At 50.1% G+C, this 22,029-nt stretch overlaps 1 protein-coding gene across 4 annotated transcripts in view; it reads left to right on the forward strand.

Annotated features, from left to right (window-relative positions):
• RPRD1B (regulation of nuclear pre-mRNA domain containing 1B) overlaps window positions 1-22,029 on the forward strand; it is an 81,055-nt gene that overhangs the window by 32,174 nt on the left and 26,852 nt on the right. For 2 of the 4 annotated variants that reach the window (XM_060263905.1, XM_060263902.1), the window contains exons 3-4: window positions 6,669-6,802; window positions 17,090-17,202. The exons of 1 other annotated variant lie outside the window; for it this stretch is intronic. In XM_060263905.1, the coding sequence (XP_060119888.1) occupies window positions 6,669-6,802; window positions 17,090-17,202 (247 nt within the window). Of the gene's footprint in view, window positions 1-6,668; window positions 6,803-13,700; window positions 13,706-17,041; window positions 17,203-22,029 lie in introns of all 4 variants that reach the window. One more of the 4 variants, XM_060263913.1, reaches the window with a different exon arrangement.

The following is a 22,029-nucleotide window of genomic DNA, read 5'->3' on the forward strand; positions in this document are numbered from 1 at the left end:
GATGTCATCCAGAACAGCAAGAGGAAAGGACCAGAGTTCACGAGGGAATTTGAATCTGTTCTTGTGGATGCTTTTTCACACGTTGCCAGGTGGGTGCAACTTCAGCTTTTGTTTATCCGGCCTGGGGCAGGGGGGGGGCAGGTGGAACTGTAGACCTCCTTGTCTTGCTGCTCTGGCTGCAACCCATAAGACCTGAAGAAGCTCTTGAGAGCCAGTTTGGTGTAGTGGTTAAGTGCGTGGACTCTTACTTGGGAGAACCGGGTTTGATTCCCCACTCCTCCACTTGCACCTGCTGGAATGGCCTTGGGTCAGCCATAGCTATTACAGGAGTTGTCCTTGAAAGGGCTCTCTCAGGCCCACCCCACCTCACAGGGTGTCTGTTGTGGGGGAGGAAAGTAAAGGAGATTGTGAGCCACTCTGAGACTCTGATTCAGAGAGAATGGTGGGGTATAAATCTACCATCTTCTTGAGAGCCAGTTTGGTATAGTGTTGAAGTGCGCGGACTCTTATCTGGGAGAACCAGGTTTGATTCTCCACTCCTCCTCCACCTACAGCTGCTGGAATGGCCTTGGGTCAGCCACAGCTCTCGTAGAAGTTGTCCTTGAAAGGGAAGCTTCTGGGAGATCCCTCTCAGCCCCACCCACCTCACAAGATGTCTGTTGTTGGGGAAGGAGATAAATGTGAGCTGCTCTGAGACTCTGTCCTTGAAAGGGCAGCTTCTGGGAGAGCTCTCTCAGCCCCACCTGCCTCACAGGGTGTCTGTTATGGGGGAGAAAGGGAATGGAGATTGTAGGCCGCTCTGAGACTCTGTCCTTGAAAGGGCAGCTGCTGTGAGAGCCCTCTCAGCCCCACCTGCCTCGCAGGGTGTCTGTTGTGGGTGGGGGGAGAAGATATAGGAGACTGTAATCTGCTCTGAGTCTCTGATTCAGAGAGAAGGGCGGGGTATAAATCTGCAGTCTTCTTTCTCATACTGGGATTTTTGTTCTTGACAGGTTCAGGGGAAAGCTTGGTTGGCTGGGTTGGTGGAGAATTCTGTTGCATCCGAACCACCGGTGTTGGTTCAAAACCTGTTGGTTTTTTTGGTTTTCAGTGGTGTCTCGCCTCCCCCCCCCAAGGAGCCCTTGGGGAGCTCACAGGTGTGCAAAATGGGACGCTTTGGGAAGGAGAAGGGCTTCAGCAGGGATGTAATGCCCTGCAGTCCATCCTCAAAAGCAGCCCTTTCCTCCCTGTTCACCGCTGCAGTGTTAAGTGTCCTGAGCTGAATGTTTCTGAACCAGCAGAGTTGTCCCAAGTCATGTGAAAGGCAGTGGGAGAGTCTATCACAGCTCAGGCCTTTCTGCTGTCGGGGAAACGTAAAGGTCATTGTGGAGCGGGAATGCAGCGCAGAAACGCTCAAGAGGTCCACCTTTTTCTGATGTGCGTTTGCCCCTCCTGCATTTTAAAGAACTAGTTGTGTGAGAAATTAAAATTTCTGGTTGCGCTCGAAAAGAGTCTTAATGGTGTTAGCATATCTTTATTGACTGCATCTTTTCACCCAAAGCCTGCCTTCCAGTACATAAACGGGGGGGGGGGGGAGAGGGGGGGAGCGGAGAGAAGATGCAGAGGGGTAGAAGAGAGTCAACATGTGTCTGGGGTTGGGGGGGAGGGTTGCCAGTTCTGGGGGGGGGGGGCTGGGGCAGGTACACTTAGGGAAGGAGAGGGGCTTCAGCAGGGATGTAACACCATGCAGTCCACCCTTCAAAGTACCCCTTTTCTCCAGGGAAATGTGCCTCTATTGCCTGAGATCACTTGCAATAACAGGAGATCTCCAGGCCCCACCTGGAGTTCGGCATCCAGGGCATTGATCCTGCAAAGCATTGGCTGTGGGACTTTGGAGCATCCACCAGCTGCAGCCCTGCCTCTGTTGAGCTTGCTCAGGTCATTTGGAATACCGTGTACAATTCTGGTCACTGCACCTCAAAAAGGCTATTATAGCATAGGAGAAAGTCCAGAAAAGGGCAACTAGAATGATTAAAGGGCTGGAACACTTTCCCTATGAAGAAAGGTTGAAACGCTTGGGGCTCTTTAGCTTGGAGAAACGTCGACTGCGGGGGTGACATGATAGAGGTTGATAAGATTATGCATGGGATGGAGAAAGTAGAGAAAGAAGGACTTTTCTCCCTTTCTCACAATACGAGAACTCGTGGGCATTCGATGAAATCGCTGAGCAGACAGGTTAAAATTGATAAAAGGAAGTACTTCTTCACCCAAAGGGCGATTAACATGTGGAATTCACTGCCACAGGAGGTGGTGGCGGCTACAAGCATAGCCAGCTTCAAGAGGGGAGCAGAGGTCCATCAGTGGCTATTAGCCACAGTGTGTATATATATGTGTGTGTATGTGTGTGTATACACATATATATGGCTTCTCTTGTGTTCTTATGTGACACAGAGTGTTGGACTGGATGGGCCACTGGCCTGATCCAACAGGGCTTCTCTTATGTTCTTATGTGACACAGAGTGTTGGACTGGAGGGGCCACTGGCCTGATCCAACAGGGCTTCTCTTATGTTCTTATGTGACACAGAGTGTTGGACTGGAGGGGTCACTGGCCTGATCCAACAGGGCTTCTCTTATGTTCTTATGTGACACAGAGTGTTGGACTGGAGGGGCCAATGGCCTGATCCAACAGGGCTTCTCTTATGTGACACAGAGTGTTGGACTGGATGGGCCACTGGCCTGATCCCACAGGGCTTCTCTTGTGTTCTTATATGACACAGAGTGTTGGACTGGAAGGGCCATTGGCCTAATCCAAAATGGCTTCTCTTATGTTCTTACGTGACGCAGAGTGTTGGACTGGAAGGGCCACTGGCCTGATCCAACATGGCTTCTCTTATGTTCTTACGTGACGCAGAGTGTTGGACTGGATGGGCCATTGGCCTGATCCAACATGGCATCTCTTATGTCCTTCTGTTTCTTCTGAAACTTATCCGGGCACGCTCCATTTCCACACCACATAAACATTAATTTCAGAGTTCAGCAAACCTAACTTTCCTTAGCTCTGTTACTTTGAAGGGCTACGACTGTGCCATTCAGATGACCAGATCGTCGTATTCTCTGCAGAAATCTTGAGTTGTCTCCCTCAGTCTCTCAGTTGGCAGGCTCGTTCGATTGTTAGTTATTCCACGGGGGCCGTCACTCTGTCTGAACACTGTTTCGAATGAGGTCAGCGTTGTGACTGGGATGGATTTATCAGAATTTCCCCCTCCCCCACCCCCCCCCCCCCACCCAAAATTGCCTTCCTGCTGGGTTCACTCCGTCTTTCATTGGACTCTTCTCGCTTCTCTCACTGGGAGTCAGGCTACAAATGAGGAGCTTCGTGTCATTTCCCAGCATGGGAGGCATTATCAGCTGGGTAAAGGCTGCGGAGCCATTTATAGGAGACCTTAGACCGCACATCAAGTATATCTACAGTGCACAGAGGAAGAAGAACAAGCCAGTGCTTTAAGAACATCAGAAAAGCCATGTTGGATCAGGCCAGTGAGCCATCCAGGCCAACATTCTGTGTGTCACAGTGGCCAAAAAAAACCAAGTGCCACCAGGAGGTCCATCAGTGGGGCCAGGACACTAGAAGCCCCCCCCCCCCCAAGAAGAAGATATTGGATTTATATCCTGCCCTCCACTCCGAAGAGTCTCAGAGCGGCTCACAATCTCCTTTTCCTTCCTCCCCCGCAACAGACACCCTGTGAGGTAGATGAAGATATTGGATTTATATCCCGCCCTCCACTCTGAAGAGTCTCAGAGCGGCTCACAATCTCCTTTGCCTTCCTCCCCCACAACAGACACCCTGTGAGGTGGGTGGGGCTGAGAGGGCTCTCACAGCAATTGCCCTTTCAAGGACAACCTCTGCCGGAGCTATGGCTGACCCAAGGCCATGCCAGCAGGTGCAAGTGGAGGAGTGGGGAATCAAACCCGGTTCTCCCAGATAAGAGTCCGCACGCTTAACCACTACACCAAACTGGCTCTCCCAGCGTCACTGCCCCAGACATAAGAACATCAGAGAAACCATGTTGAATCAGACCAATGGCCCACAGAGCTACTCTGTGTCACACAGGGGCCAAAAAAACCAGGTGCTATCAGGAGGTCCATCAGTGGGGCTAGATGCCCTCCCACTGTGCCCCTCCCCAAGCACGCAGAATATAGAGCATCACTGCCCCAGATATAAGAACATAAGAGAAGCCCTGTTGGATCAGGCCAATGGCCCATCCAATCCAACACTCTGTGTCACCCAGTGGCCAAAAAAACCAGGTGCCATCAGGAGGTCCATCAGTGGGGCCAGGACAGTAGAAGCCCTCCCACTGTTGCCGCCCCAACACCAAGAATACAGAGCATCACTGCCTCGGACCGGGAGTTGCATCTGTACGCTGTGGCTAATAGCCACTGATGGACCTCTGCTCCAGATGTTTATCCAGTCCCCTCTTGAAGTTTTCTATGCTTGTAGCCCCCACCGCCTCCTGTGGCAGTGAACTCCATGTGATAATCACATGGATTGGTTTTTAGCTTTCTGGATATCTCTGTGTTTACCTGTGAACACTGGATGATTATGCAGGGGCCTGCATATCTTTGGGATTGCCTCTCCCCATATGGAAACACACACACACACCCCGGCTGACTTCAACAAGGGCCAGGGCCTTTTCGGTCCGGGCCCCTACCTGGTGGAACGAGCTCCCGCTGAAGATCCGGACCCTGCGGGACTTACTAGGGTTTCGCAGGGCCTGTAAGATCGAGCTCTTCCGCCAGGCTTTTCGCTAATCCAGCGGGCGTTCCCTGCAAGTCCTCACTTGCCCCAGCGTTTCCCCATTGTGGTGTTCTGTTATGCTACCAGCCATCAGCCGCATGCTGTTTGCTGCAGACGTCTGTAAGACTTTCCTGCGCTGCTCCTGTTTTGTCGTGTCTGTTTTTGTGCTCTTGTTTTAACTCTGCGGTTTTTACTGTTGTGAGCCACCCTGAGCCCACTGGCGGGATAGAAATTTAAAAAATTGTATCGGATACAGGATACAGTATTGAAATTACCGAATGGGAAAAGATTTGGAAAGAAAATTTGAAATTGACGAAATCTGCTTTATTTAAAGAAAATTTGTACAAATTGATTTATCGCTGGTATTATACCCCAGATAAACTGTCCAGAGCGTATCCAGAGATTTCAAATAAATGTTGGAAGTGTAACAAAACGAAAGGCTCCCTATTCCACATATGGTGGCTCTGTGATAGGGCAAAGAAATATTGGATTCAGGTGTCCATATGGATTCAAAAGATATTAAAAAAAAAAAACATCCCCCATCTACCCGAACTTTTCCTATTAAATGTCTGTAAAACTGATGTGTCCAAATCGGGGGGAAAAAAGTTCTGCTCCATATACTAACTATTGCCAGAATTCTGTACACCAGATATTGGAAGACCATATAATATTCCAAATAGGAATGAGTTTATAGTTAAATTAATGGAGACTATAGAAATGGATCTCTTAACCACGAGGTTGAGAGATGGTAATATTACGGAATGTAATGATACTTGGAAATCGGTGTACGAATGGGTGGAACATTTAAGATTTGAATAGATAGAATAAGATATAAGTGTTAGAAAGTTATCTATACGTTCCCTTTGTAAATGGTGGTGGGTATGTTGAATTCTTTGAGTATGTATGTTTGGCTATGTTATAGGTTGCATGTATAATATAATAAAACAACTTATTTTTCTGAAAAAAAAAGAAATTTAAAGATTAAGTTAAATGAGATGGGGGTCTCCTACGGGTTCCGTTGGGCTCCATGGCATCCCCCGGGCGTCGTTCCTGGTGCCCGCCAAGTGTGTTTGCAGAGTGGGTGAGGTCAGGTGAAACTTTTCTCTGGCAAGTTTTCTGATTGGCTCTGCAGATTTTTTTTTTAAAAAACGTTGCTTTGGCCTCAGCTGCCACCTCGAAGAAGCGAGCCATGCTGGCCGTTTTGTGGCTGTGCCCGCCATGCTGTTTCAGAATTCCAGAAATGCTGGCAGGCTCGAAGTGCTTGGGGACCCCTTGACTAGACAGTCCCATTGCTTTGAAACCGAATGTTTCAAATCCCAAAGTCGCTTGATGCTGGTGTAGAGGCGGGCAGCTTTCTTGGCAAGCCACGCTTGTTCATCTTAGGCTTTTGCAGCTGTTGTGCCCCTGTGCCTTTCCTTATTCCAGTTCCGCAGGGCCTGCAAGACCGCCCTTTTTAGACAAGCTTATAACGATATTGACTGCTGAGTTGCTAGGAACAAAGAACCGCCATCTTTAATATTACCTTAACTGGCAGAATCAGCGCCAGAACAGTTTTATTGCTGCCAGATATATATATAATATAACTAAATTATGTATTTTAACTTAACTAACTGGTTTTTATATGTTTAATTTTAATTGTTAAATCTAATGTTTTATCATTTATGTTAATGTATGAATTGTTGTGAGCCGCCCTGAGCCGCCTAGGCGGGGAAGGCGGGGTAGAAATAAAATCTATTATTATTATTATTATTATTATTATTCTGCGGAGGGGGGCCAAGTGTGGAGGCATTTCTGTTCATGCTCTCTTCCTCCTGTGTGTGTGTGTGTGTGTGTTCAGCACTTGCCTTGGCATGTTTCAGTCCTCTTCTGTTCAAATCTCTCACCCCCCCGCAGAGAGGCAGACGAGGGCTGCAAGAAGCCCTTGGAGCGGCTGCTGAACATCTGGCAAGAAAGGAGCGTGTATGGCAGCGAATTCATACAGCAGCTGAAACTGTCCATGGAGGACTCCAATAGCCCCCAACCAAAAGGTAAGCAGGTGCTGCTTCTACAAATCTCCAGTTCCAGTCCTTCAAATACTGCAGGGGTGGCCAACAGTAGCTCTCCAAGTGGTTTTTTTTGCCTACAGCTCCCATCAGCCCCAGCCATTGGCCATGCTGGCTGAGGCTGATGGGAATTGTAGGCCAAAAACATCAGGAGAGCTACCGTTGGCCACCCCTGAAATAGTGGGCTGCTGTGTAGCGATGGGCAGTTAACGGCAGTGCTGCCAAGTAGTCCCCAAGGACTCTGGCACCAGCATCATTGTGGCACCTCCTCAGGTGCGGAACCGCGTTGCTGCCATGGTTGGATTCAGGCTGGGAGTGGGAGACCTTTGTACAAAGCCACACTCTGGATTTATTGACGAGGGGTTTGCCCCTTCCCGGGGCTTTTTTTGTAGCCTGCGGAGCGTGCAAGGACAGAGCCCCTGTGAGAAGACCGGCGTGAACACAGACGGCTACGGTATAGGCAGGCGGGACAGGGAGGGAACTCCTTTGCATATTAGGCCACACACCCCTGATGTAGCCAATCCTTCGAGAGTCTCTTCGCAGAGAGGAGGGGGATGTAAGTTTAAAGTAAATAAATGAATAAAATAAAAATACGTTGCGGTAAAAAAAGGTCAAGGTAGTCCCCCTGTGCAAGCTCCAGTCTTTTCCAATTCCGGGGTGTTTCCTTCTTTCAAGGAAAGGCTCAGTGCTGTGCAAGCAGTTTGTTTTATATTCCTTCTTTTTAAGAACATAAGAGAAGCCATGTTGGATCAGGCCAGTGGCCCCTCCAGTCCAACACTCTGTGTCACACAGTGGCCAAAATATATATATACATATACACACACACACACTCTCTCTCTCTCTCTCTCTGGCTAATAGCCACTGATAGACTTCTGCTCCCCATTTTTATCCAATCCCCTCCTGAAGCTGGCTATGCTTGTAGCCACTGCCACCTCCTGTGGCACTAAATTCCACATTTTAATCACCCTTTGGGTGAAGAAGTACCTCCTTTTATCCGTTCTAACCTGACTACTAAGGCCTGACTACCTGGCATTCATTGAATGCCCACGAGTTCTTGTATTGTGAGAAAGGGAGAAAAGGACTTCTTTCTCTACTTTCTCCATCCCACACATAATCTTGTCAACCTCTACCATGTCACCCCTCAGTCGACATTTCTCCAAGCTAAAGACCCCCCAAGCGTTTTAACCTTTCTTCATAGGGAAAGTGTTCCAGCCTTTTAATCATTCTAGTTGCCCTTTTCTGGACTTTTTCCAATGCTATAATATCCTTTTTGAGGTGCGGTGACCAGAATTGTACACAGTACTCCAAATGAGACCGCACCATCGATTTATACAGGGGCATTATGATACTGGCTGATTTGTTTTCAATTCCCTTCCTAATCATTCCCAGCATGGCGTTGGCCTTTTTTATTGCAAACGCACACTGTCTTGACATTTTCAGTGAATTATCTACCACGACCCCAAGATCTCTCTCTTGGTCAGTCTCTGCCAGTTCACACCCCATCAACTTGTATTGGTAGCTGGGATTCTTGGCCCCAATGTGCATTACTTTGCACTTGGCCACATTGAACCGCATCTGCCACGTTGACGCCCACTCACCCAGCCTCAACAGATCCCTTTGGAGTTCCTCACTATCCTCTCTGGTTCTCACCACACTGAACATGTGGCAGGTGGGTTATCCCACTCTGAATGGGTGTATTCTGAAGCTAGCCTGGTCGGTTAAAGGGTAAGAGACGGATAAAAGGAAGTCCTTCACCCATATGGTGATTAACATGTGGAATTCACTGCCACAGGAGGTGGTGGCGGCCACAAGCATAGACACCTTCAAGAGGGGTTTAGATAAAAATATGGAGCAGAGGTCCATCAGTGGCTATAAGCCACTGTGTGTGTGTATAATTTTTTTTGGCCACTGTGTGACACAGAGTGTTGGACTGGATGGGCCATTGGCCTGATCTAACATGGCTTCTCTTATGTTCTTATGCTGGAAATCGCGATCTCTCAATTGCTTGTAGACAGCCCTTTTAGGGATGTGCTCCTAGTCTTTCTGTTTCGCTATGAAATTGCAGGAAAAGTAACGCGGTGGCCTTCATCACATTTCCCAGAAGCTTGACTGTTAATGATTTTTAGAAGAAGATGATGATATTGGATTTATAACCCGCCCTCCACTCCGAAGAGTCTCAGAGCAGCTCACAATCTCCTTTCCCTTCCTCCCCCCCAACAGACACCCTGTGAGGTAGATGAAGATATTGGATTTATATCCCACCCTCCACTCCGAGCAGTCTCAGAGCGGCTCACAATCTCCTTTTCCTTCCTCCCCCACAACAGACACCCTGTGAGGTGGGTGGGGCTGGAGAGGGCTCTCACAGCAGCTGCCCTTTCAAGGACAACCTCTGCCAGAGCTATGACTTACCCAAGGCCATGCTAGCAGGTGCAAGTGGAGGAATGGGGAATCAAACCCGGTTCTCCCAGATAAGAGTCCGCACACCTCACCACTATACCAAACTGCCTCTCCAGTTTATGTCTTCCTAACACCCGTGAGGTATGCGGCGTTTAACAGAGAGCCGAAGGAAAGACAAAAGATCCTTGCTCCGAGGAGTATGTAATTGTGAATTTCAGGGAGGGGGCCACAGAGATGCGCGAGAGATTAATTTTATTTCATTGGTGTGCTCTTAACCTTTGCTTCAGCCCAGGGGGGACACCAAAAGAACATACGTTGGTGTATCGATGGTAGTTTTTGATCCAACAATTAATTTTTTTTTTTTGGCTCGTGGCTCTTTTCTGAATCCTTCATCTTTAGTAGGGAAGCCCCGCCGAACTGCCGTCTCGAGAGCAGAGCGGGAGGACGCGGCGTTAAAGCGAGCTTTCAGATCTGTCGTCCTGCCCTCTGCGGCCTGGACCAAAGCACTGGCAAGGAGTTGGTGGCGGCAGCATCCCCCGCGAGCAGAGCGTGAGAACCGCTTCCGCTCGCCAGTGCTTTAATTCTGGGATTTTCCTTGAAACAGTAGTTGACAGTGGTCTTTGGAAGAGAGCAAAGGCGGCACAGCTGGTTGGTTTTCCACAGGTCGATGGGAGGCTGGCTGCTGTTTGTGCTCTGGAAGCCAGCCAGCGACACCCGGCCCCCTTGTCCAGCGTGGCAGCGGCTGCTCGGTGGCCAGCTTGTGCTTCGCCTTTTCTTGGAGCCGCCAGATGCTGCCTCCCTGCCAGACCAGATTTCGGAGGCCATCTCAAGCACCCCTCGCCCTCCAGCTGTCAGCCATCTGTATGCCGGCGCCCACCTTCTAATGAGCCCGCTGTTCAGAAAGGGAGGGTCTTGTTGTCCTGGGCAAACCTGGTGTTTTTCCCAAAAAGAAAGGCCAGATGGCAAAGGGGGGGGAGATGTACTCACCCAAACGGCCTGTAGTTGTGAGCTGTGGGGCCCCTCCCGCTTTAGAAGACAGCTACCTGACTGGAAGCCTTCAACTAACCTTAGGCAGATTTCTAACCTGCCCTTTTAAAAGCAGCTAATTGAATGCGTGGAAAGTACATTAGCTTCAGGCACAATCGAACACGTGAACCCGCCTTCTACTGCACCAGACCCTCCGTCCATCAAAGTCAGTATTGTCTATTCAGACTGGCAAGAAATCTCCGGGGCCTTAGAAGATAAGAGAAGCCCTGTTGGATCAGGCCAGTGGCCCCTCCAGTCCAACACTCTGTGTCACATAAGAACATAAGAGAAGCCCTGTTGGATCAGGCCAGTGGCCCCTCCAGCTGAACACTCTGTGTCACATAAGAACATAAGAGAAGCCCTGTTGGATAAGGCCAGTGGCCCATCCAGTCCAACACTGTGTCACACAAGAACATAAGAGAAGCCCTGTTGGATCAGGCCAGTGGCCCCTCCAGTCCAACACTCTGTATCACATAGTGGCCTATATATATATATATATATATATATACACACACACTGTGGCTAATGGCCACTGATGGACCTCTGCTCCATATTTTTATCTAACCCCCTCTTGAAGGTGGCTATGCTTGTAGCCGCCACCATCTCCTGTGGCAGTGAATTCCACATGTTAATCACCCTTTGGGTGAAGAAGGACTTCCTTTTATCCATTCTAACCCGACTGCTCAGCAATTTCACTGAATGCCCATGAGTTCTTGTATTGTGAGAAAGGGAGCAAAGGACTTCTTTCTCTACCTTCTCCATCCCATGCATAATCTTGTAAACCTGCAGTACTGCAGTCCTAAGCTCTGCTCACGACCTTAGTTAGATCCCTGGTAGAAGCTGGGTTTTCAGGTAGCCGGCTCAAGGTTGACTCAGCCTTCCATCCTTCCGAGGTCGGTCAAATGAGCACCCAGCTTGCCCGGGTGGGGAAGTGTAGATGACTGGGAAGAGCAATGGCAAACCACCCCGTAAAATGTCTGCCGTGAAAATGCTGCGAAAGCAACATCACCCCAGAGTCGAAAACGACTGGTGCTTGTGCAGGGGACCTTTCCTTTCCTTTTTCCCTTAATGCGGAGGTTCTATCTAATGCTGGAGTGTTGAGCTTAATTATTATGAGGGCCAGATCTGACATAAATGAGACCTTGTTGGGTCGGGCCATGTCACGCTGGGCCATGTTTATAGCTATTTAAAATTAGGTTGCAGAGATAGAAACTTGCTTAAAATGCTAGCACTTGTTGGCCTTAAAGGTGCTTTCTTTGTATTTCTCCCATGGGATCCAGGGAACTGGGCAAAGGAAACTGTGACTCTTTCCTTCTTTCCTCGGGGGACTTGTGCGGGAGCCTCAGGCAATATAAGGAAGAGAGGTTTGGCTCAGTAGCTCTGCTATGCAATTGAGAGAGCCTGGAACAACAAACTCTGCCTCATCCCTCTTCCTCCTGAAGGGAGGAGCCTCAGCCAATGGAGAAAATAGAGGGTTTGCTTTGTAGCTCCTGTGCAATTGAGCAAGCCTTGCAAAGCAAGCTGAGGTGCAGAAGGAAGCAAGAGAGAGGGAGAAGGAAGCAGATGATAGCCAGTTGCTCGGGGGCCTGATAGGAGCCAGTTTGGTGTAGTGATGAAGTGTGCGGACTCTTATCTGGGAGAACTGGGTTTGATTCTCCACTCCTCCACTTGCACCTGCTGGAATGGCCTTGGGTCAGCCAGAGCTCTGGCAGAGCTGTCCTTGAAAGGGCAGCTTCTGTCAGAGCTCTCTCAGCCCCACCCACCTCACAGGGTGTCTGTTGTGGGGGAAGATGATAAAGGAGATTGTAAGCCACTCTGAGTCTCTGATGCAGAGAGAAGGGTAGGGTATAAACCTGCAGTCTTCTTTATCTGGGAGAACCAGGTTTGATTTCTCACTCCTCCACTTGCAGCTGCTGGAATGGCCTTGGGTCAGGAATAGCTCTGGCAGAGGTTGTCCTTGAAAGGGCAGCTGCTGGGAGAGCTCTCTCAGCCCCACCCACCTCACAGGGTGTCTGTTGTGGGGGAGGAAGATAAAGGAGATTGTAAGCCACTCTGAGTCTCTGATTCAGAGATAAGGGCGGGGTATAAATCTGCAGTCGTCATCTTCTTCCGGGGGCCTGATTCAGCCCTTGGACTGCATGTTTGACACCCCCGATCTAACGGCTTCCCAGATCATGGTTCATTCCCTTTGCCGCTATTTGTACCCTCCCCGCCCTGCTTCTTGTCTCGGCGCTTCACGGCAGTAGCTCTTCCTCAGCTAGCTTTGCTCTGGAACGCGCCGCAAAACACCCTGCAACGTAGCAGCGCGTCTCTAGTGTTGACACGCTTACCTGAACAGTATTGTTGGGGAATGTGCCAACACCTTTCAGCAAGCAGATGGCGGTTCTAGGAAAACAGCTTCTGGCAGGCGTGGGGCCGTTTGGTAGGATTAAGATGGAATAAGCACAGATTGGGAAAGCAGAGCGTGGATTTCTTTCCAGCCGCTGCCTGAACAGGAGCCATCCGGTGGCTCGTGGCGGCTTCCAGAGGGCTTAGCAGAGGAACCCCCCCCCCCCCCCCCCCTTTGCAGCATTGGCAAGGAGGCTGCTGGGGAGGCAGGGGCTTCCCACTTGAGCACAATCACAGATGAGGCTTCCTTGACATTCGGCAACTCCCAGTAAAGCCGTCCCTCTCCTGCAATGGTGACGTGATGGATTACTGGGACCACGGAGGAACTGATATTAACATACCTGATATTAACATCTTGTAAACCTCTGTTGTGTCACCCCGCAGTCGATGTTTCTCTTTCACTTGGAGAAACGTCGACTGCGGGGTGACATGATAGAGGTTGACAAGATTATGCATGGGATGGAGAAGGTAGAGAAAGAAGTACTTTTCTCCCTTTCTCACAATACAAGAACTCGTGGGCATTCGGTGAAATCGCTGAGCAGTCGGGTTAAAACGGATAAAAGGAAGTACGGTACTTCTTCACCCAAAGGGTGATTAACATGTGGAATTCACTGCCACAGGAGGTGGCGGCGGCTACAAGCATAGCCAGCTTCAAGAGGGGATTGGATAAAAATATGGAGCAGAGGTCCATCAGTGGCTATTAGCTACAGTATATATGTGTGGTTGTACACACACACATTGGCCACTGTGTGACACAGAGTGTTGGACTGGATGGGCCATTGGCCTGATCCAACATGGCTTCTCTTATGTTCTTAAGATTATGCATGGGATGGAGAAAGCAGAGAAAGAAGACCTTTTCTCCCTTTCTCACAATACAAGAATTCGTGGGCATTCAGTGAAATTGCTGAGCAGTCGGGTTAAAACAGATAAAAGGAAGTCCTTCTTCACCCACAGGGTGATTAACATGTGGAATTCACTGCCACAGGAGGTGGCGGCTGCAAGCATAGCCAGCTTTAAGAGGGGATTGAATAAAAATATGGAGCAGAGGTCCATCAGTAGCTATTAGCAACAGTGTGTGTGTGTGTGTGTGTGTACACACACACATTGGCCACTGTGTGACACAGAGTGTTGGACTGGAGGGGCCATTGGCCTGATCCAACATGGCTTCTCTTATGTTCTTAAATTGCCAGATTTTCTGCTCCCTGCACAGTAATAAAATAGATCTATTTTTGGGGCTGTGTTGGGTTTTTGTAGGACAAGTAAAACTTTGTATTTTGCAACTCAGCCAGCTTTGTGTTTGTATTTGTAAACGCATTTGTATTTGATCCCGCTAGTATTTAAAATATTAGATGCAACCTTTTTGAGTTGCACCTCTTTGGGAAGGAGGGGAGGGAACATGGCGGAGAGAAATTGCCCTCTGTTGGCCTTGCCTTGTTGGACCTGCCACCCTTCAAGATGCGTGAAGTTAAAGGTCGCTCGATTAGCTAAAGGTCACCTTTGGCAACCTTGTAGGGTTGCCTTTCACATCCCCTCCTGCCTTGTCCTTTTAACAGGAGAGATGCTGGGGGATCGAACCGGGGACCTTCTGCATGCCCTTCCAGATGAACCCGTGAAGAGCTCCATCTCTGATATCAGAGGCTGCTGTTACCAATCAGAGAGGTATAAAATAGAGGCACGCCTCCATCAAGCAACTGGCAGTGGCTCGGCACCAGTGGTGTGATTCGTTATAAGGCAGCTTTGTGTGTGTTTGGGATGGGCTGTGGCCTCGTGCCGGAGCATCTGCTGGGTGTGCAGAAGGTCCCAGGTTCAATCCCCCGGCAGCTCTGGTTAAAAGGACCAGGCAGCAGGGGATGCGAAAGACCTCAGCCAGAGACCATGGCTCAGTGGAAGAGCCTCTGCTTGGCATGCAGAAGGTCCCAGGTTCAATCCCCCGGCATTTCCCGTTAAAAAGACCAGACAGTAGTTGATGTGACGGACCTCAGCCAGAGACCATGGCTCAGTGGAAGAGCCTCTGCTTGGCATGCAGAAGGTCCCAGGTTCAATCCCCCGGCATTTCCCGTTAAAAAGACCAGACAGTAGTTGATGTGACGGACCTCAGCCAGAGACCATGGCTCAGTGGAAGAGCCTCTGCTTGGCATGCAGAAGGTCCCAGGTTCAATCCCCCGGCATTTCCCGTTAAAAAAGACCAGACAGTAGTTGATGTGACGGACCTCAGCCTGAGACCATGGCTCAGTGGAAGAGCCTCTGCTTGGCATGCAGAAGGTCCCAGGTTCAATCCCCCGGCATTTCCCGTTAAAAAGACCAGACAGTAGTTGATGTGACGGACCTCAGCCAGAGACCATGGCTCAGTGGAAGAGCCTCTGCTTGGCATGCAGAAGGTCCCAGGTTCAATCCCCCGGCATTTCCCGTTAAAAAGACCAGACAGTAGTTGATGTGACGGACCTCAGCCAGAGACCATGGCTCAGTGGAAGAGCCTCTGCTTGGCATGCAGAAGGACCCAGGTTCAATCCCCCGGCATTTCCCGTTAAAAAGACCAGGCAGTAGTTGATGTGACGGACCTCAGCCAGAGACCATGGCTCAGTGGAAGAGCCTCTGCTTGGCATGCAGAAGGTCCCAGGCTCAATTCCCCGGCATTTCCCGTTAAAAAGACCAGACAGTAGTTGATGTGACGGACCTCAGCCTGAGACCATGGCTCAGTGGAAGAGCCTCTGCTTGGCATGCAGAAGGTCCCAGGTTCAATCCCCCAGCATTTCCCATTAAAAAGAGCAGACAGTAGTTGATGTGACGGACCTCAGCTCAGTGGAAGAGCCTCTGCTTGGCATGCAGAAGGTCCCAGGTTCAATCCCCCAGCATTTCCCGTTAAAAAGACCAGACAGTAGTTGATGTGACGGACCTCAGCTCAGTGGAAGAGCCTCTGCTTGGCATGCAGAAGGTCCCAGGTTCAATCCCCCGGCATTTCCCGTTAAAAAGACCAGACAGTAGTTGATGTGACAGACCTCAGCCTGAGACCGTGGCTCAGTGGAAGAGCCTCTGCTTGGCATGCAGAAGGTCCCAGGTTCAATCTTCAGCATCTCCGGTTAAAAGGACCGGGCAGCAGGTGATGCGAAAAACCTTCTCTGCCTGAGGCTCTGGGAAGCCCCTCTCAGTCTGAGCAGACTGTGCTGGCCTGGATAGACTAAGGCTCTGATTCAGTCTAAGGAAGCTCCGTGCGTGTTCCTGGGGGAGTCGTGGGGCAGGACTGCCTCCTGGTTGAACAGCCGTTTGTGATGCTCAAGCGTGTATCGGCAGTGCTTGTAGATGGGAGGGGTGGGGGGCGTAACGGTGCTGGTCAGGCAGGTCCCTTAAATACAGATGCCGTTTACGTCAGTGCAGAATTCACCGGAGGAACTGGAGCACGGGTTTTCCTCCTCCAGTTTGGTGTAGTGGTTAAGTGCTTGGACTCTTACCTGGGAGAACCAGGTTTGATTCCTCACTCACTCACCCACTTGCAGCTGCTGGGAGAGCCCTCTCAGCCCCACCCACCTCACAGGGTGTCTGCTGTGAGGGGAGAACATAAAGGTGATTGTGAGCTGCTCTGAGTCTCTGGTTCAGAGAGAAGGACGAGGTATAAATCTGCAGTCGTCGTCTTCTTCCGGGGGCCTGATTCGGCCCTTGGACTGCATGTTTGACACCCCTGATCTAATGGCTTCCCATATCATAGTTCATTCCCTTTGCCACTATTTTTACCCTGCAGCTGCCAGGAGAGCCCTCTCAGCCCCACCCACCTCACAGGGTGTCTGTTGTGGGGGGGGAGAAGATATAGGAGATTGTAAGCCGCTCTTGAGTCTCTGATTCAGAGAGAAGAGTAAGGTATAAATCTGTAGTCTTTTTCCTTCCTTGACGGGGCAGCTGCTGTGAGAGCCCTCTCCAGCCCCACCCACCTCATAGGGTGTCTGTTGTGGGGGGGGAGAAGATATAGGAGATTGTAAGAACGGTCCTTGAAAGGGCAGCTGCTGTGAGAGCCCTTTCAGCCCCACCCACCTCACAGGGTGTCTGTTGTGGGGGGGGGAGAAGATATAGGAGATTGTAAGAACTGTCCTTGAAAGGGCAGCTGCTGTGAGAGCCCTTTCAGCCCCACCCACCTCATAGGGTGTCTGTTATGGGGAGAGAAGATAAAGGAGATTGTATTCCGCTCTGAGTCTCTGATTCAGAGAGAAGGGTGGGATATAAATCTGCAGTCGTCTTCTCAAATAGCTCGGAGGCAGATTTGTATCTCAGCCTGATTCAGGTACATGGAGGTGGCTTGGCATACCTCTTTGAAGGGCTGCTTTCAATAAAGAAACGGGCAAGCCCGCGCAGAGGCACGTTCCTTGCACAGAAGGCGAAGCAGCACCGGACACGATGTACGTTCTCGCACGAGCGCTGTTGGAAAAGTCTCTTGCCTCTCTTTAACTAGATCCGTGTCTCTCTCTCTCTCCTCAGTTACAGAGGAGAAGAAGTCCTTGAAGCGGACGTTTCAGCAGATACAAGAGGAAGACGATGACGATTACCCAGGGAGCTACTCTCCGCAGGATGCCAACGCTGGGCCCCTTCTGGTAGGCGTGGGAGGGGAAAGACGGGAGGCAAACGAGAGCTCTCTTGTCAAGGTGTGGCCACCAGGTGGAGCCATCGGCCAATATTGCACTGATGTCATGCACATTGTCTTAAAGCCAGGAGAAGCTGAAGAAGAACCAGGAACATGGTTAGAAAAACAACCGTAACCCGCCCCCCCCCCCCAACTTTATTCTGTAAATTAACTGTGTCCAAAATAAAATTGCTGGAGTGTATATTCCACCCAGCGTGGTACAGTTGCATTGCTGTAGTTAATGGGCCAGTCCTGGAAGTTCATTTACTTTCAATTTGCTGCCTTGCCAAGTGATTTGATGCCTTTTCTTTGGGCCAAAAGAAAAGCTCTTCTGCCAAACGGCTTGCTTTGCTGCAGGATGGAGACTGGCAGTGGCATTTCATATAAAATATCAATTTGGAAGGCCAGGATAGGAAATGCAGTGCTACGACACGACGGAACCCATAAATATAAACAACAGTCCCCTGGTTCTTCCCGAAACGAAATGGACCGGTTCTTTTTTATGATTCGTTGGGCTTTAATTAATTTTGTATTGTTTGGACAGTAGGAGTGTTATGCTCAAGATGGGTTTTTGTCCGTACCATTGAGATATTTACAAGAGATGTTTTGGATATGTTTTAGAAAAGACTGAATACAATTGCATATATTTTTTCTACACGGAGCGAGAGTGTCATTGCACAGTTTCCTTACTTCCGTGGTCCCATTCCCCGCTGAGATCCCCAGGGTCATCAGTAAGCTGGGGTGGGGAGGGAAATGCCTGCTGGGCATCCCATTATTCCCTTTGGAGACCGATTCCCATAGGGGTTAATGGAGAATTGATCTGTAGGTATCTGGGGCTCCAGGGAGCTGCTTTTTGCCACGTAGCGTCTGATGCCCTTCCTCAGAAGACCTTCCAGGTTTCAAAAGGATTGGACCAGGGGGTCGAATTCTATGAGCCCCCAAAAAGGTGCCCCTACATTATTTCCAAAGGAGAGAAGGCATTTAAAAGGTGTGCGGTCCCTTTAAATGTGATGGCCAGAACTCCCTTTGGAGTTCAGTTATTCTTGTCACACCCTTGCTCCTGGCTCCACCCCCAGTGTCTCCTGGCTCCACCCTCAGTGTCTCCTGGCTCCGCCCCCAGTGTCTCCTGGCTCCACCTTCAAAGTCTACAGATATTTCTTGAATTGGACTTGGAACTCTAAACAGAAGGCACCTTCTGAGAGCTCCAAAAAGCCTCAAATCGCAGAGCAGGGAGTCCTGAGGCAAAGGTTCACGCTGTCTCTCATGGCTGTGGACCGTCCTGGCGCACGTGGTACTTGTCAGAACTTCTGTGGCATCTGTGGTCATACATGCCCGTGTAAGCGATAGAAGGGCATCTGCTTGCTGGAGTTCATCATTACTGGAGAGCTCGGTCAACGTCAGGTGTCGGTTTGGAATGTCTCTGCAAGCTCTGGCTACACCAAACAGAGGCAGCACAGCCTGGAGCCTCCCCCATTCTCAAGGAAGGCTCATACAGGGCCTGCTGCTAGGAGCAGACACGAGGAAATAGCACTCCACACAGTACGTGGTTTAAACGGCGGACCTCACTGCTGCAGACTACGGTGATGGCCTGTAAAAGGGAAGTGGGCAAATGAACGAAGGATGGGACTTTCAGTGATGACTAGTTAAGAACATAAGAGAAGCCCTGTTGGATCAGGCCAATGGCCCATCCAGCCCAACACTCTGTGCCACACGTGGCCAAAAAGCCCAGGTGCCATCAGGAGGTCCATCAATGGAGCCAGGACACCAGAAGCCCTCCCACTGTGCCCCCCAAGCACCAAGAATACAGAGCATCACTGCCCCAAACATAAGAACATAAGAGAAGCCCTGTTGGATCAGGCCAGTGGCCCCTCCAGTCCAACACTCTGTGTCACATAAGAACATAAGAGAAGCCCTGTTGGATCAGGCCAGTGGCCCCTCCAGTCCAACACTCTGTGTCACATAAGAACATAAGAGAAGCCCTGTTGGATCAGGCCAGTTTCCCCTCCAGTCCAACACTCTGTGTCTCATAAGAACATAAGAGAAGCCGTGTTGGATCAGGCCAGTGGCCCATCCAGCCCAACACTCTGTGTCACATAAGAACATAAGAGAAGCCCTGTTGGATCAGGCCAGTTTCCCCTCCAGTCCAACACTCTGTGTCTCATAAGAACATAAGAGAAGCCGTGTTGGATCAGGCCAGTGGCCCATCCAGTCCAACACTCTGTGTCACATAAGAACATAAGAGAAGCCCTGTTGGATCAGGCCAGTGGCCCCTCCAGTCCAATACTCTGTGTCACATAAGAACATAAGAGAAGCCCTGTTGGATCAGGCCAGTGGCCCATTCAGTCCAACACTCTGTGTCACACAGCGGCCAAAAAACCCCAGGTTCCGTCAGGAGGTCCACCAGTGGAGCCAGGACACTAGAAGTCCTCCCACTGTTTCCCCTCCCAAGCACCAAGAATACAGAGCATCACTGCCTCAGACAGAAGAACATAACAGAAGCCATGTTGGATCAGGCCAATGGCCCATCCAGTCCAACTCACCGTGTCACACAGTGGCCAAAAAACCCCAGGTTCCATCAGGAGGTCCGCCAGTGGGGCCAGGACACTAGAAGTCCTCCCACTGACCCCCCCAAGCACCAAGAACACAGAGCATCCCTGCCCCAGACACAGAGTTCCATCCATACACTGTGGCTAATAGCCACTGATGGATCTCTGCTCCAGACGTTTCTCCAGTCCCCTCTTGAAGCTGGCTGTGCTTGTAGCTGTGTTGTAGTCGGGTATCTGCTCCCTCCTGAATGGGCAGCATAAAAACATTTTTGCTTTCCCCTGAATTAAATATTTCAGTTCAAGTGTTGGTTGCGGTCGCAACGTAAGATTAAGATGAGGTGCTTTTAAATTCCCTGAGTTCGGGAGGAGATGAAGTCTTGTCAGGCCTAGCGGAGCGCCCCTCTTTATTTTATTTATTTCTTTTATTGGGTTTGTATCCCGGCCTCCCCGCCAAAGCAGGCTCAGGGCAGCTCACGGCAAGTAAACCAAAACCATAAAACCACAGATAAACACTAAGATTTAACAATTAGCACAGATTAAGTAATAGCAATTAAAATAATTTTAAAACAGTTCTGGGGCTCGTAGAGTAGTTTCGACGTGTTCAGCAGTGTTGGGCATCCCCTTATACCGGAGTGGCCAAGGGTAGCTCTCCAGATGTTTTTTTTGCCTACAGCTCCCATCAGCCCCAGCCATTGGCCATGCTGGCTGGGGCTGATGGGAGTTGTAGGCAGAAAACATCCGGAGAGCTACCGTTGCCCCCCCCCCCCCGGTCTTATACTGTTATTCAGTTGAAAGAGTGCTGCTTTGCAGGCCTTGCGGAACTGCGTGAGGTCCCGCTAGGCCCTTACCTCTTCCGGTTATCAGTGATCAGTTACAGTAGCCTCAGTTTAGCAACTTTAGCTTGTAGGAGAGCAACATCACTTACGAAGAAGCAGTTCAAAGCTATTCATTCTCCATGAGCCAACAGTGTGACGCGGCGGCTAAAAAGGCCAATGCAATTTTGGGCTGTATCCACAGATGTCTAGTGTCCAGATCACGTGATGTGATGGTATCGCTTTACTCTGCTCTGGTAAGGCCTCACCTGGAGTATTGTGTTCAGTTTTGGGCACCACGTTTTAAGAAGGATATAGACAAGCTGGAACGGGTCCAGAGGAGGGCGACGAAGATGGTGAGAGGTCCGGAGACCAAGTCCTATGAGGAAAGGTGGAAGGAGCTGGGGATGTTTAGCCTGGAGAGGAGGCAGCTGAGAGGGGATAGGGTCACCATCTTCAAGTACTTGAAGGGCTGTCATCTAGAGGATGGCGTGGAATTGTTTTCTGTGGCCCCGGAAGGTAGGACCAGAATCAATGGGTTGAAATTAGATCGAAAGAGTTTCTGGCTGAACATTAGGAAGAACTTCCTGACCGTTAGAGCAGTTTCTCAGTGGAACAGGCTTCCTCAGGAGGTGGTGGGCTCTCCTTCCTTGGAGGTTTATAAACAGAGGCTGGATGGCCATCTGACAGCAATGGAGATCCTGTGAATTTAGGGGGAAGTGTTTGTGAGTTTCCTACATTGTGCAGGGGGGGGAGTTGGACTAGATCACCCTAGAGGTCCCTTCTAACTCTGTGATTCTATGGTAAAGTCAAGATGAAACTGAAAGGGGCTCTTGGGAGCCTGTTTGGTGTAGTGATTAAGTGTGCGGACTCTTATCTGGGAGAACTGGGTTTGATTCCCCACTCATAAGAACATAAGAGAAGCCATGTTAGATCAGGCCAATGGCCCATCCAGTCCAACACTCTGTGTCACACAGTGGCAAAAAAAATTATATATATATACACACACACACCACCTGCTGGAATGGTCTTGGGTCAGCCAGAGCTCTCTTATCTGGGAGAACCGGGTTTGATTCCCCACTCCTCCACTTGCACCTGCTGGAATGGCCTTGGGTCAGTCATAGCTCTGGCAGAGGTTGTCCTCTCAGCCCCACCCACCTTACTGGATGTCTGTTGTGGAGGTGGGAGGTAAAGGAGATTGTGAGCCGCTCTGAGACTCTTCGGAGTGGAGGGCGGGATATAAATCCAATATCTTCATCTACCTCACAGGGTGTCTGTTGTGGGGGAGGAAGGGAAAGGAGATTGTGAGCCGCTCTGAGACTCTTCAGAGTGGAGGGCGGGATATAACTCCAATATCTTCATCTACCTCACAGGGTGTCTGTTGTGGGGGAGGAAGGGAAAGGAGATTGTGAGCCGCTCTGAGACTCTTCGGAGTGGAGG

Source organism: Heteronotia binoei, chromosome 2, assembly GCF_032191835.1.
Source record: "Heteronotia binoei isolate CCM8104 ecotype False Entrance Well chromosome 2, APGP_CSIRO_Hbin_v1, whole genome shotgun sequence".
Classification (NCBI taxonomy): Eukaryota; Metazoa; Chordata; class Lepidosauria; order Squamata; family Gekkonidae; genus Heteronotia; species Heteronotia binoei.